At 49.2% G+C, this 15,112-nt stretch overlaps 1 protein-coding gene across 1 annotated transcript in view; it reads right to left on the bottom strand.

The window, feature by feature from the left end:
* Positions 1–15,112, bottom strand: part of BRICD5 (BRICHOS domain containing 5) — a 71,156-nt gene that overhangs the window by 28,535 nt on the left and 27,509 nt on the right. The window contains exon 4 of the mRNA XM_085629436.1: positions 14,905–15,012. Within this exon, the coding sequence (XP_085485562.1) occupies positions 14,905–15,012 (108 nt within the window). The remainder of the gene's footprint in view (positions 1–14,904; positions 15,013–15,112) is intronic.

Raw genomic sequence — 15,112 nt, forward strand, 5'->3', positions numbered from 1 at the left:
GACCACTGCACCTCGAGTATTCACCAAATGTCTAGCAGTGGTATCAGCACATTACGCAGACAAAACATCCATTTCTTCTCATATCTTGACGACTATATTATCAAAGCCAGTACTCTTCTACTGTGTCAGCAGTCATAGTACCATAAACCTGCTTTATCAGCTAGGCTTCACCATCAATTTCCAAAAGTAATCTTCAGCCTTTACAGATGCAACCATAGCTAGGGCCTATCCTGAACACACAACTGATATTAGCCTATCCCAGTGCATACAGGATTTAATATTTCCAAACTAATATAACAGTTCCAACGCAATTAACAACTGACAGTCAGAACTGTCATGCACCTATTAGGAATGATGATATCATGCATCGCCATTGTCCCTCATGCACATTTACACATGCGTCCGCTGCAGGAATGTCTTGCACAACAATGGTCTCAGTTATTGGATCTAGTGTTGATAGACAGCCGCACTCATTGCTCTCTGCAATGGTGGAACACAAACAATCATCTAAAAGAGCGGCCTTTGCTGGTTCGGATGCTCAGGCAAACATCCCTCACACTCATACTGGTAGCTCCCACATGGGCCCGACGGCCCTAGTTCACAACACTATTCGAACTCTCAGTACTCCTGCACGAGAAGCTCCCCCTCAACCCGGAGCTTTTCACTAAGGACCAAGGAGAACTCAGGCACCCAAATCCCAGGGAACTCAACCTTGTGATTTGGCTCCTAAGGTTCAAAGAATTTGGTTATCTCCGTCTCCCACCGGAATGTATGACTAGTCTAAAAGAAGCTTGTAAACCTACTATTAGAGCATGCTATGCAGCCAAATGGAAATGATTTGTCTGTTATTGTCACACTAGCAGAATCAATCATTTAATGCGACAGTATAATTTCCATCACTTCATTTAGATGTGTTGGTGAGCTCTAGGCACTAACCCTAGAAAAACCCTTCTTCGAACTACATCGGGGTAGGGTAGTTCTCCGCACCAACCCAAAATACCTTCCAAAGGTGGTATCCCCTTTCTACCTTAACCAATCAGTTGGGTTACCTGTATTCTTTCCTCAACAAGATTCAGTTGCTGAAAGGGCTCTTCATACTATATATGTTAAAAGAGCTCTAATGTATTACATTGACAGAACTAAAGACTTTCATAAAGTTGAACAACTGTTTGTTGCTTTTTCACCCCTCATAAAGAAAAGCTTATATCCAAATCAGGCCTTGCCCGATGGATAATTAAATGCATTCAAACATGTTGCATCAAAGCCAAAAATACTTTTCCAATACCTCATACAGTACACTCTATTCGTAAAATACGGGCTTCCATGGCTTTTCTAGGTAATATCCCACTAGCTGATGTATGTAGAGCAGCTACATGGTCTACACACTTTCACTAAACAATATTGTGTGGATGTCCTAGCACTGTAACAAGCTAATGTAGGTCAGGCAGTGCTAAGCACACTCTTCCAAACAACTGCAACACTCACAGGTTAGCCACCGCTTTTGGAGAGAACTGCTTTACAGTCTATGCAAAGCATGTTTATCTACAGCCACACGTGCCTCAAACGTATTGTGACTTACCCTGTAAGCATCTGTAAAGCTGTAGATTCACTTGAGCCCGCCCTCCTCCCTGGACACCTGTGGCCGTCGCAGTTACTTTTTACCTTTGCATAGCATTGGATATCTCTTTACTGACACTTTTTTATACTCCATTCAAGTGAAAACAATCTAACATTGGAGTCAATGCCCATGCGCACTATTACCAAGAGGAGGAGTCACTTTGCCTCGTGACTTGAAAGACTTCTTCGTGGAAAAACAACTTGCACACATCCGGACCCAACACTAGATGGCAGGAGTATGCAAAGCATGTGAATTTACAACACTACTTGCCAAGAACAGACGCTTACTAGGTAAGTAACATAATCCATTTATTCACTCATTAAAAAGTATGTGTAGTTGGTTCATTTTTTTATTTTCAAATTAAAGAAAAAAAAATAGGCAGGGTGGGTAAGTTTATTTTTTAATTATTTAAAAGGTAATATTTATAGATTACAGTAATATATTTAATTTTATTTTTAATTCAGCTCCCTGTTTTTGTGTTTTCTGTCTGCATGTATTTTTAAAAGTGGATAAATACAGAAAATTGTGCTTCTTTTAAGTGACTCTCCGTGCTTTCTTTCTTGAATTATAGACCAGCAGCTGAGCAGATGAATAGCATAGGAAATTAAAAACAGGATGAAATTTCTTTAAATAGCACCATATGTCAACATACATTTATGGTTTAATGCTAGTATTTACCAGTGAATGTATTGTTATGTAATATTTGACAGCTTAAATAGCTAAAACACGACCGATATCAGAGTGTGAGTGCGCGTTTATCAGTTCAATAAATATTGAAATGTACAGTTTTACAACTTCATTTATATGCAAAACACAAAATAAATATGGATAAATACAGATCAAATGGCCCAAAAATAAAAATGGATAAATACAGACCGATATGTTAAAAAAATAAATACCATAAAACCGGGAGCCCTGTTTATAATTCACTTCAAATTTAGTTTGAAAAGGTCATGTTCTGTAACGTTTTATTTTAGTAGTTCAGGTTAATATTGCCTTTTGTAAATTCTTTTACATATATATTTTCATTAATAGATAGGTAAAGAGTTTTTTTTAAAAATAAATGAGGATTATTAAATTTCCTGATACTTTCCCTTATGGAAAACTCCACCCCGATGGCAGAGATCCTCACTAACGGGTGAAAGGATACTGGTTGTAAATTTACACTCATACATTCTTTTGAGACCCCCACCCCTTTGTGTGAGTAGGTGGAGATGTAATTGTACACCTTGGCTTAGATCTCCACTGGAAATGGTGAATAGCAAAAAACTGGAGAGTTACACCTAGGAATAGTAATATAATGATATTAAAATTATATATATATTGCACCTGGTTACTTTAACCGAAGTGTCGCCGCGCTAAGAATTCATAGACTTACACACGAGTAGATTTTCATACATTTACCTTTGTGAATCCTGCCCATAGTGTTTCCAAATATTCAGATTTTTCTGTTATGGTTTGATTGTTTAATTCTCAAGGATTTGGTTATGGATAGGAAACAAATTACATTGATCTTGAAATCCAAATGTAAAACTGCATTAAAGAGTATTCAAGGAATTTGAATTTGAGGGGGTCAAAAGATATTTTTTCATACAAACATTATTGTATAGCTTACACGCCTGATGGTATGTCCAAATGTGTACATTTTGCTGTTACGCCCAGCATCACAATTTTCATTACTTGATTCAGAGTTGAGCATGTTAGAACACTTCGACACATGACATAATGGAATAATATTTAAAGACGATGCTTAATTGGAGACTATGTGGAATAGCTCAAATACATTGAAAAATCCTAATGGAGTGCAAACACTTAATTTAATTGAAAGACTTATAGCTCTCCCATTTATGGGAATTAAGAATAGTTTTATTTAGAATGTTATAAATGTTTTTTATGAATGAATTGTCATCAAGAGGGGTTGTATGTCAGACTAGTGTGGAGAAAAATGTAATCCTGCCTTTATTTCAGTCCGGTACTGCTCTAAATTGGTTGGGTGGTTGGATGTCCTTTCTTAGACGGGCCCTACACCATGGAGTAAGCTTTCCGAAGGCAGAGTCAGCAGGGGTACGGCTGTTGTAAAGATGAGTCTGGCGACTCTAAATAGAGCAGGCGTACCGGGTACTCTGCCACATTTACCTCAGAGTACCGAGTCCGCAAAACTCCACATCAGGCCCTAAAATTCTGTATAAGTAATTGTGGGCTGATTCGAAATAGTTTTGGGATTTGAATGTTTATGATGCTTATTTGGTTAAGACTATAAATAAACCTCTGTATTTTAAGACTAAAATACAAAAGATAAGAACACTGGTCAGCAATAGGTTATGTCAGCAAAGTTAGTGGTCATTGGAGTGGATACAATATGTAATTCTCATGGGGATTATGTGAATCTTGGAACATTGTTCAGGAGGTATATTTTCCAGTTTCTTGTGGAATTCTAAGATGGATAAGGTGGCTCTGATGTGGTAGGGGAATCGTTCGGCTTTGGGTGCCAAGAAGGGCAAGTAATGGCAGCTGATTCTGGCTCGGCAGATGCAAGGGAGGTGTGCGAGGAGAAGGGTGCCTAAGCAGAGGTACCTAGTCTGTATTTGGAATTGGATGCACCTGGTGAGGTATCCTGGGCATTGATTGTGGAGTGCATTGTAGGTGTGTGTAAGGAGTATGAAGGGGCGCGTTTGTGCATAAGGATCCAGTGGTCCTTGAGGTGTTTGGATTTTTGCTTGCAGAGTGGTAGTTGGTAGTGAGTCTGGCTGCTGCGTTCTGCATGACTTGGAGACTCTTGGTGAGTTAAGCAGTGATGCCATTATAGACGACATTGCCATAGTCCAGTCTGCTGGTGATACCAGCTTGCATGACAGATCTTCAGGTGTCCAGCAGGAACCAATGAAAACTTTCTTGAGGGTATAGAAGCAGGTGAATGCGACTGTGTTGACTTGGTTGGAAATAAAGATTTTATTGTTGATTGTGATCCCAGCTTCCTGGACGAGCTGGGTGTCAGTTCCAACTGTAAGGGTTGCTAGGACAAGGAGCAAAGGGAGCTGTGTCCTTTCCAAATATGACCACTTGCCTCTTGTCAGTGTTGGGTTTTAGGCAGTTCTTATTCATCTAGGTTTTTAACTCAGACATGCAGCTGATAAAGTTTACTTGGGTGGGTGAGGTGTCCTCAAGAAGGAGAGGATGAGCTGGGTATCGTTGGAGTAAGAGATGATGCTAAGCCCGTGAGCGCAGATGATGTTGGCGAGGAAGGTCATGAAGATGTTGAAAATTTTTCTGAGAGGAAGAAGCTGTTCCATCAGAGTCCTAGACCGCGGATTCTGGTCTTGTGGAGATGTTGGATGAGGACAGGTTAGGGGACTGTGACAAATGCAGTCAAGCGGTTGAGTGAGATGAGTGTCCACCTAGTTCTTAATGAGGCGGATATCATCAATGAAAGATATGAGGGTGGTGTCTGTGCGGTGGTTCGGTCTAAATCGACTGGGAAAGTCCCTGGAGGGGATTAGCATTGAAGTGGTTTACCAGTCATTTGTTAAGCTTTTCTAGTACTTTGCGCGGGTAGTGGAGAAAGGAGATGGGTCTGTTGCTAGCCAGTTTCTTCGGGTTTGCTGAGGGTTTCTTGAGGGGCTGTGAGATGGTGACATGTTTCCAGGAGTCCAAGAAGGTGTTTGTGATAGTCATTGAGGATTGGTGTGAGGGCTGTGCAGATGGGGTTGAGTCCTTTGATGAAGATGAAATGAGAGCCGGCATCCAGTGGGGTTATGGCTGGCCAGCAGGTTACAGCAGTTTTTAGGTTGTCCTGAACATCGGAAAGAAGAAGAGCGAGGGTGGAGTTGGAGTGGTCCGACTGAGGTACAGACTTGATGTAAATGTTCTTGATTTTGTTTGTGAAGTATGGAGAGTGCTGAGCAGAATTCCTGTGAGGGGACGATGTCGTGGAGCTGGCAGCAGGGGGTGTGAATTCCTTCACTATGCCGAAGATTACGTTTCAGGTGTTGCAGCTATTTTGGATCTGTTCAATGAGTGCTTGGTGGTTCTGAGTCTGTAGTGGTAGGTCTTGAGGGCTAATCTGTTAGTGTCCCTGTCGCTGTTATCGTGGGCGTGACACCATCAGCATTGTAGATGTTTGTAGTAGTGTTTTGTGGGTCGGATGTACCATCTTTCTTGTGACTTGGAGCGGGGATTGGAAGGTGTTTTTTAGTGAGAACCACCAGCCCCTCATACCATTTGGGTGAGAAGTGTGTAATGTTACTAACCTATGTGCTTAAAATACAGTATTGGGGACTAATAGAAATGAGGATCTCTTGCTGGCAATGGTTTTCACCTTTGTCCAAGTAGGGACCCTTCTTCCTAGTCTGGGTAAGGAGGGATCCACTTCAAAAATAACCTATTCTCACCCCTTTGGTAGCTTGGCACGAGCAGACAGGCTTATCTCAGAGGCAGTGTGTAAAGCATTTGGCCATGCACACAGTGACACAGTGAAAATACTACAAATTGATACCACACTAGTTTAGAGAAAAATAGCAAATCTTTATCTTAACCAACAAGACCGAAAACAACAATAATCTAACATACAGAGGAGGAGCCTAGCGCGCAACCAAGATGGCCGCGTAGGTGCGAGGCTCCCGAGGACCTCCGTGACCTCCTACATAAATCCTGAAAATATCCTGTCCTAGATGAGGGGACTGTGTTGGTGAGCCCGAGCTGAGGTGTCACCCGTTTTCCGCTTCCAAATTGGACCTCGGACACCGGCGGGAGCACCGATTGCGGTTTGCGGCCTTCTCCACGCCGGCCCCCCGGATTGGAGTTGTGGGGCGATCCGGAGACAAAGTGATCAACAGCGGCGGGCAGGGCTGGGCGACTCGCGTACCCCGCACTTTCACTTTCGCTTTTGCACCCTCCTTGCTGCGTAGGCGAGGTTGGGTTGCGGGGCGGTGTGCGGTGGTGTGGCCTCGTTGGGGTGCCCTGCTGGCCCGCCGGCTGTGATCCGTCCTGCGGACCTGTGGTTGCCCCCCCCCCGGAGCCCGTGAACTGGTGTGTCGGCCTTTTCGAGGTGCTTGGCACGATTTGGGGACTGGAACCATGTCCACAAAGCAAGATGGCGACCGGGCAAAGGTGAAATCGACCCGCCGTGGCGCAGCCCATCAGTCCAACAGCATGGACCGCTACACCCTCCAGAAGGGATCTCCCGAGGTGCCGCGTAGGTCTCCTGAGGGCCCGACTGATGCTCCTGCTCTGCCCGCGGATCTGACCCTGCGAGATGTCATGGGCGCTATCGCCGAGATGAAGGCCTCGGTGGACCAGCGCTTTGACACACTGGCGCAAAAGATTGACTCGGTCCACGTGGATGTTGGCCTGGTGAGGGCCGATTCTTTGGCCCACACCACCTCGGGCCTCACAGCGGACGTGGCGGCCCTCCAAAAGGAGGTGCGCCGGCTTGGCCAGGCGAGCGCCATGATGGATCGTCGACTGGAGGATTCCGAGGGTCGGGCCCGGAGGAACAATGTCCGCATTGTCGGGGTGCCGGAGGGACGTGAGGAGGCGGCGGCGGACCTGTTTGTGGAAGACCTGATTCTCACCCATCTCCAGCCCCGGGGGCTGAGTAAATTCTTTGCGGTGGAACGTGCCCACAGGGTTCCCGGAGGACGACCTAAGGCCGGAGCCCCTCCGAGGCCTCTCATTGCCCGGATTTTCAACTTTCGGGACAGAGACGCTATCCTGCAGACTTCTAGGCAACAAGGACCGGTCAGACTTGACAATATGGACGTAAACTTCTATCCTGATTTCACCCCAGCGGTCCAGAAGCAGAGACTGAGCTTTCTCGGAGTCAAACGTCGTCTACGGGACCTGAACCTCAAGTATGCGATGCTTTTTCCAGCTAAGTTGCGGGTGGAGGTGGATGGCCGCACGCACTTTTTTGATCGTCCCGAGGCGGCCGGGGACTGGTTGGACTCCTTGCCCGGGGATCGGGGCCGGGGGGGTGGGGGGGGCGCGGTTGGAGGGGAGGGCTCGCCGGATCAGGACTGAGGGACTAATAGTAGGCCTCGCTCTGGACAGTATTGTCGTCACTTTTGATTGTTCGTTAAGTTCCCCTCCTGTGGAGGTGGTACGGGGTCTCTTGGGGGCTCTCCCTCCTCCTCTGGGGGACTAGTTAGTTTAATCATTCATGGGGCGACAGGCACACTGCACTTTGGGGGGGCTGTTTGGGCTCATGCAGGGGTGCAGGGAGGGGGGAGTTCTGTTGGGATGGGTGGGTTGGGGTGGGGTGTTGTTCGTTTTTACCGCAAGGCAAACCCTTTATTGTATTGGTGTTTTTAAGGTGCTCTCGGGGGGACGAATGATGGCTTCTGTATGTGATGGGGGGTAGGGACCTGACTTTATTGTCCTGGAACGTTAACGGACTGGGGGATAGGATTAAGCGAGGTGTGGTCCTGCAGTATTTGAAACGACTTTCGCCAGATGTGGTCTTTCTGCAGGAGACACACCTTATTGGTAATTCCTTTTGTGCCATGAATCGGCGTGGCTATCGCTTGGTGGCCCACTCGGGCTTCACATCGGGCTCACGGGGGGTGGGCATCATGGTGAAGAACTCGCTCCCGTTGGAAATAGACGAGGTGCGCCATGATGAGAGGGGACGCTACACTGTCTTAGTGGGGAGAATGGAGGGTAAAGTAGTTGTCTTTGTATCAGTGTACGTCCCACCGGGGTTACAGTCTACGACTTTTGCAGACCTAGGGCGCCTCCTCCTTGACCTTCCGGGGGGGGCTCCTGGTGGTTGGGGGGGACTTCAATGCGGTGGTTTCTGGGACCGTGGATCGTCACCCCCCTAGGGACCTCCCCCGGGCGCAGGCGTGGCTGTCCGGCTTCTTAGATACACTGGGATTGGTGGACTGCTGGCGCTTAAAACATCCCACGCAGCTGCAGTACACTTTCCACTCGGGTGCCCATGGTAGCCTCTCACGGCTTGATTATGTCCTTGTCCCTGCGGCCTATGTTGGGAGGGTAGGAGAGGTGCGCCATTTGGCGCGGGGTATTTCAGATCACTCCCCGCTCCTGTTGCACGTTGATGTCTTCCCGAGGGGGGAGGGCAGGGTAACTCCAATCAACGCCTGGTACCTGCGCGACCCCACCATTCGCGCTGATTTGATTAAATCCTTGCAGCGGTATTTCGATGAGAATGTGGGGTCCGTCCCTTCGGCTATCTCCCTTTGGGAAGCCTTCAAGACAGTTCTTAGAGGGGAGGCCCTCTCCTTTATCTCCCATGCCCGGAGGCGCGAAAAGGAGGAGGTGACCCGGGTGGAGGCCGAAATCGCTGAATTGGAGGGTGATCTAGAGGGTGGGGTGACGGATGCCGCATTACATGTCCTCCAACTCAAGCAGGCGGCCTATAGGGCCCTCGTCACGGAGGCGGCCAGGGGCCTCTATAGAGAGCAACAGGGGCGACTGTATGATGTGGGTGATAAGGCTGGTAAATTGCTTGCATGGTTGGATAAAAAGGAGAGAGCGAGTCGTGTGGTCCCGCTGATTGAGAGGATGGATGGTGTGCGTGTCACCGAGCCAGAAGACATTGTCTCTTGTTTCGCGGATTATTTCCGCGAGGTGTATTCCCCGGTTTCTCCCTGCTCGGAGGAGGATTCCCATGCCCTGCTTAGGGATATCGCGCTGCCTTCCCTTTCGGTGGAGGACAGGGTGTCGTTAGATGCCGCTCCTACCTCCGACGAAATTGCCCTCGCCATACGCTCGGTCGCATCCGGCAAGGCCATGGGCCCGAACGGCATCCCTATCGAGTTGTATAAGCTGCGACCGGATGTACTGGCACCCCACCTCCGTGCGATGTTCCTGGCGGCCCACTCGCTGGGCTCCCTCCCGCCGGACCAACGTCTGGCTACAATCGTGGTGATCCACAAGGAAGGGAGACCTCGAGACCGGGTTACATCCTATCGTCCTATCTCGCTCTTGAATGCGGAGCCCAAAATCCTCGCCAAGGTGCTGGCCAACCGGCTGGTCGGCGTGGTGGGCGATCTGGTCCACCAAGACCAGTCCGGCTTTATTCCCCATCGCAACACGGCCCTTAATCTGCGGCGCTTGCACGGGGTGCTCGCGCGTGTCCCGTTTGTGCGGGAGCCGGCCATATTGGCGTCCTTAGACGCCACCATGGCGTTTGATACGCTCGAGTGGCCATACATCTGGGCTATGCTGGCGAAGTTTGGATTTGGCCCGGGGTTCATCAGCTGGGTCAAATTGTTGTATTCGGGCCAATTGGCGCAGGTGGTGGTGAATGGAAGAGTATCGGTCCCATTCGAGCTGGGACGGGGCACGCGACAGGGCTGTCCCTTGTCGCCGCTCCTGTTCGCGCTGGCCTTGGAACCCCTGGCGGAGTGGTTGCGGTGGCACCCTTCCATCCGTGGTCTCCGTTGGACCCTCGAGTATGAGGACCGCGTGTCCCTATACGCTGACGATATCCTTTTGTACCTAGCCTCCCCGCGTAAATCACTGATTGTCCTGGTTGATGTTTTGCGCTCATTCGGCCGCAACTCAGGCCTTGTCATCAACTGGGCTAAATCATGTGTGTATGTGCTTTCCGGGGAGGCTCCCGTCCTCCCGCGGGGCTGTCCGATCCAGATTGCCTCCCAGGGGTTTCGGTACCTGGGGGTTTATATTACTCTGGACCCGGAGGCCCGCTACGAGCGGAATTTGCTTCCCCCCCTCCAGCGCTTGAAGGAGGACGTCGCGCGCTGGCGGCGCCTGCCGCTTTCGCCGCTCGGCCGGGCGGCATTGTTTAAGATGATGTCGTTGCCACGCTTCCTGTACGCTCTCCAGAATACTATGGATTTAGTCCCGGCGCGCTACTTCCGTGAGGTGGAGAGTCTACAGCGCCGCCTGTTCTGGGACGGGAGGCCGCGTATTGCCCTGGCGAAGTTGACGCTCCCATGGTACGACGGGGGGATTGCCCTCCCGGATATTAAACGGTATTACTGGGCCTCCCAGCTAGCTGCAATTAATCATGGCCTTTACGGGCCCGCCTTAAACCCGGCATTTGAAATGGACAAGATACTTCTGCCTGGTGGCGACTATAATCGAGCGCTCTACTCTGGCGCGCCCGGCCCCCGCCTGACGGGACCTACGCGTGTCATGGTGCGAGTATGGCACGCGGCTAATGCAGCTATGGGGTGGAAGGACCGTTTGACCCGGGCATCACCGTTGTACGCGTCTGAGAGATTGGGCTCCCTGTGGACCTCGAAGGGCTTCGAGAAGTGGGACACGATCGGCATCAGTAAAGTGGGGGACCTCTGGACGAGGGGGGGATTTAAAACATTCGAGACGCTGCAGACGGAGTTTCAGCTGCAGGGCAGTGAATACTTTCGGTACTTGCAGGTCCGTCACGCACTGGGCTCCGTCTTCCCAGACGTCGCCTCCATCCCGGAGTCTTCCCCCCTGGAGGATAGAGTGCTGGATGGCCACGTTCCGGACAGCACGATCTCCCTTATTTACAAAAAATTGATTAATGACCGCTCGGGCTTGCTGACTGGCCTCCGCGAGGCTTGGGTTGCCGACGGGCTGGAGTTGGACGACGAGGACTGGATTTCCGCGGTGGCCTCTCCGAAGGAGGTGGCCATACCGGCTCGCCTTCGCTTCGTCCAGCTTAAGATACTCCACCGGGTTTACATGACGGGGCCAAGGCTTCTGCGTATGGGCTATGCTGAGGATGGGTTGTGTAAGCGTGGGTGTGGTGCTTTGGCGACTTTTTTGCATATTTTGTGGGAATGCCCGAAGGTGGAGCGATTCTGGCGTGGTGTGCATGAGGTCCTGCGAGTGGTTACGCATGTCGCGCTGCTGCCTGAAGCGAGGAGATGCCTGCTGAATGTGTGGGAACCAACTGACTACTCGGTTCCGCAGACGCGATGGGTGACTCTGGGATATATGATAGCTAAGCGTGACATTGCTCAACTGTGGGGATCCCAGAGGCCCCCGGCGGTGTCGGCCTGGAAAGAACACATGGATTGGTGCATGTTCCGAGAAAAGGTGGTGTATGTGGCGAGGGGTAAGCCTGGGGCATGGGTGAAAGTATGGGGCCCCTGGAACGCCTACCGCAGGGGTATCTGCGTGCCGCCACTGCTGCCTGCGGCCTCACCAGCCCCGTCCCCTTAGTTGACTCCTTTCCCTAGCCCCGAGCACGGAGTTCCCCCAGTCCTCGATCTGTTCCCCTTCCCCTCTTTAGACTCCTGTGGATGGCTGGGGTCCCCCATTCGGGGAGCACGTGTGGTTACTTTCGATTGCGGGTTGCCTTGCGGGTGTGGTTTTCGTGTTGTTCGTATAAAATGAAACCGTACTGTGGGGTCAGAGTGATGTGGCCCACGACGTTGATACCTCCTGGTTTTGCTTTTCTGCAACGCCAAGTGTTTTTTGAACGTATGTCATATGCTCCTGTCATTCTAGCGGCCGGCCGGAAGGTTGTAGGCCCAAACTTGTATATTCTTGAGATTGCAATAAACGGTTTAAAAAAAAAAAATATATCTAACATACAATACAGTAAAAATAGTTACTTTGCAAGATAACATTTACATTGCAGGAATAGCTGAAAAACACAGTTCTTCTGAGTCGGTAGCTCCGTCCACGGCTACTGTTATGCTGACAACGACAGAGTCCAACAGTTCCAGCTGACTGCATCGGTACGGGCCAGATAAAGCGGCGACAGACTCGTAGACAGCGCCTTTCTCATTGCGGACGATTTCCTTGGTACGAGTCGGTCGGGGCAACCATCACAGTTGAGATGCAGACGATGGAGACGGTCGATGTTCAGGTCGGGCAGTAACAGTGTCGTTGACGTCCAGGGAGAATGAAGCGAGGCGGTGCGGTGCCCACAGGGCGCGGTGCAAGCAACGGCTCAGTGACAGTCGCCCAGAGAAGTGCGGCAGTGCCTTCGGTGGTGCCTTCAGGACACTGAACCAGCGACGGACTCGGTGACAGTCGGCTGCTCTCTTCTTCTGCAGCAACTGAAACCAGCGGTTCCAAAGATGGTGCCCAAAAGGATGGTAAAGTCTAGGCTGTTCTGAGACTTCTTGAACAGGGTGCAAGCTCTACCTCCAATTCCTTGGAGATACTTTGTTAAGCAGGATACACACACAGTTCCTCTCCTTGGCAGAAACAGCTATGCAGGCCAACCCCGGGCAGCACACAGCAAAGGGGCAGTACTCCTCCTCCGGTTTCTTCCAGCTCTTCTCCTTGGCAGAGGTTCCTCTTGAAGTCCAAAAGTGATCTAAAAGTCTGGGGGCTTGGCCCTATTTTTATAGCACAAATTACTTTGTTGTCTGGTGGCAGGGAAGCTCTTTGCCAAGCCCAAACCAGTTCTGTCCTTTCTGGTGCAGCTGCCCAACAGAAGGTGGAGACAGCATTGTCCAAGGCAGACCAGGCCCATTTTGGTGTGAAAGAAATCTCCCCCTAGTCTGAATGCAGCCCAGGTCTATTCAGCCCACCCCTGACTCATCCTGAAAGCGCAGGACACACCTCACCCCCTCCCGCCAAGTGGCTGTCTCAACAGTATGCTCATCTCCAGCCCCTGTCACTCCAAAGCCAAACAGTCAATACACAAACCTGGCAGAGGCACACTCGATGGCTAAGGAAGAAAATATCTACTTTCTAAAAGTGGTATTGTCAAACCCAGAATGTAAAAATCATCCTTACTGAAAGATGCATCTTTAGATTCTGAGTTCAGGCATACTAAACTCCATTTTCCTATCTTGTTCCCATGGGCAGTTATACTTATAAGATGTTGTAAGTAAACTCCCCATTCTATACTATGGGACAGATAGCCTTTCAATAGTGAAAAACGAATCTGGCAGTATTTCACTATCAAAACATGCCACACACCAGGGTATGTCATGTCTTTCACATACACTGCACCCTACCCACAGGGGTACCTTGGGCCTACCTTAGGGGTGGCTCACATGTAAGAAAAGGGAAGGTTAGGGCTTGGCAAGTGGGTGCACTTGCCAGGTCGACATGGCAGGACAAGGCTGCCCACAGACACTGCAATGGCTGACCTGAGATCCTTTTGCAAGGCTACTTGTGTGTCTGATACAATCAGTGCTGCAAGCCCACTAGCAGCATTTGGTTTACAGGCCCTGGGCACACATGGTGCCCTGTACCAGGGTCTTGGCAGTAAATCAAATAAGCCTATTGTGGACACACTAATCCATAGCAACAATTTACAGATGGAGCACTTGCACTTTGGCACTGAACAGGTGTGGCAAAGTACCCAAAGCATCTAGACCAGCAAAAACAAAGTACAACACACAGTAAAAACACAGGAGACAGAGGCAAAAATACAAGGGAAACCCACCCCAAGGATGCCAGGTCTAACAGGGAAATGTCGACCTGGAACTGTGAAATGATAGGAGGAGGCATGTTCACAGTCACACTTTGGTCCCTGATGAGTAACGGGTCCTGGAATCAGCAGACTAATGGTGGAGAGGTTCTGCTCTGCTGGAGGAGAATAATATAAGTCTGTTGTCACCCCTCCAGCTCTTGAGAGCATCCAAGATAGCATCAGGGGTATTGAGAGTTCTGCACATAATGCATAATGAGGGGACACCGAATCAGTTGGACTACTAAGTCCCCCTGCAAAGAGCAATGAGAGTCAAGGTGGCTACTACCAAGAGAGTTAGGAGGCGGAAGGCTAGAGCTGCCTGCTTTATTCTCTTCATAAATGGCCTTTGAGGAAGACCGCATGGGAAGGAAGGTCCTTTAAAATGCGCAACTTGTAGCTGAATGTTGTCTTGAGACACGATTTGAAAATGTTGTCTCTTTATCCATCCTGGTGAATGTACTTTCTCCTGCCTCCTCCAACCCTTCACAAGTTATAATCAAAACTTCCCACTCATGTCGTAGATTGCTGGATAGATCGGAAAATGTGCAAGTGCAAATTTGAAAGACTTGTGAGTAAGAGGTGGCAGTTATTGAGAGAGGACAAGCAAGGGGGTGAGGGTCAAGTCACTAATGGAGGTGTTTAACAGAATATAGTCGTATGCATACCTTGATATACGTATTTTCAAGGTACGTAGATATGGAGTTACAAATAACAAATCTATTCTTACTTACGTATACTCCCTTAACGATGTTATGGTAGTCGATATTCTGGCTATGATATTTTTGTAGGACATTATTTTTCAGTACCATATTCTGACATACAGTAATTTACGTAGGCCCAGTTTAAAGCTGTTATTGTGGCCTAAGCTTGCCGCCACAGTTTGTAGCATTATGTGAAAGTGGATATCTAGCCATATGGCAGCACTTACCCCGGGCCCTGAGATGTTTGCACTCATTTGAATGTTTTCCAGGTCATGCGCCTCAATCTTGCGCAGGAAGCAGGCTTTCTCTTCTCCTGGCTTGTAGCACACAAGACCCTGCAAGAGAGAAACAAAGCTGCAATTTATGCAAGGACCATCCATAATACTATGCCAAAATACAGGCCTTGCTTCCTCCCCTTCTCTACGAAGTACAAAC

The sequence above is a fragment of the Triturus cristatus genome, chromosome 10 (genome assembly GCF_964204655.1).
Source record: "Triturus cristatus chromosome 10, aTriCri1.1, whole genome shotgun sequence".
NCBI classification, from domain to species: domain Eukaryota; kingdom Metazoa; phylum Chordata; class Amphibia; order Caudata; family Salamandridae; genus Triturus; species Triturus cristatus.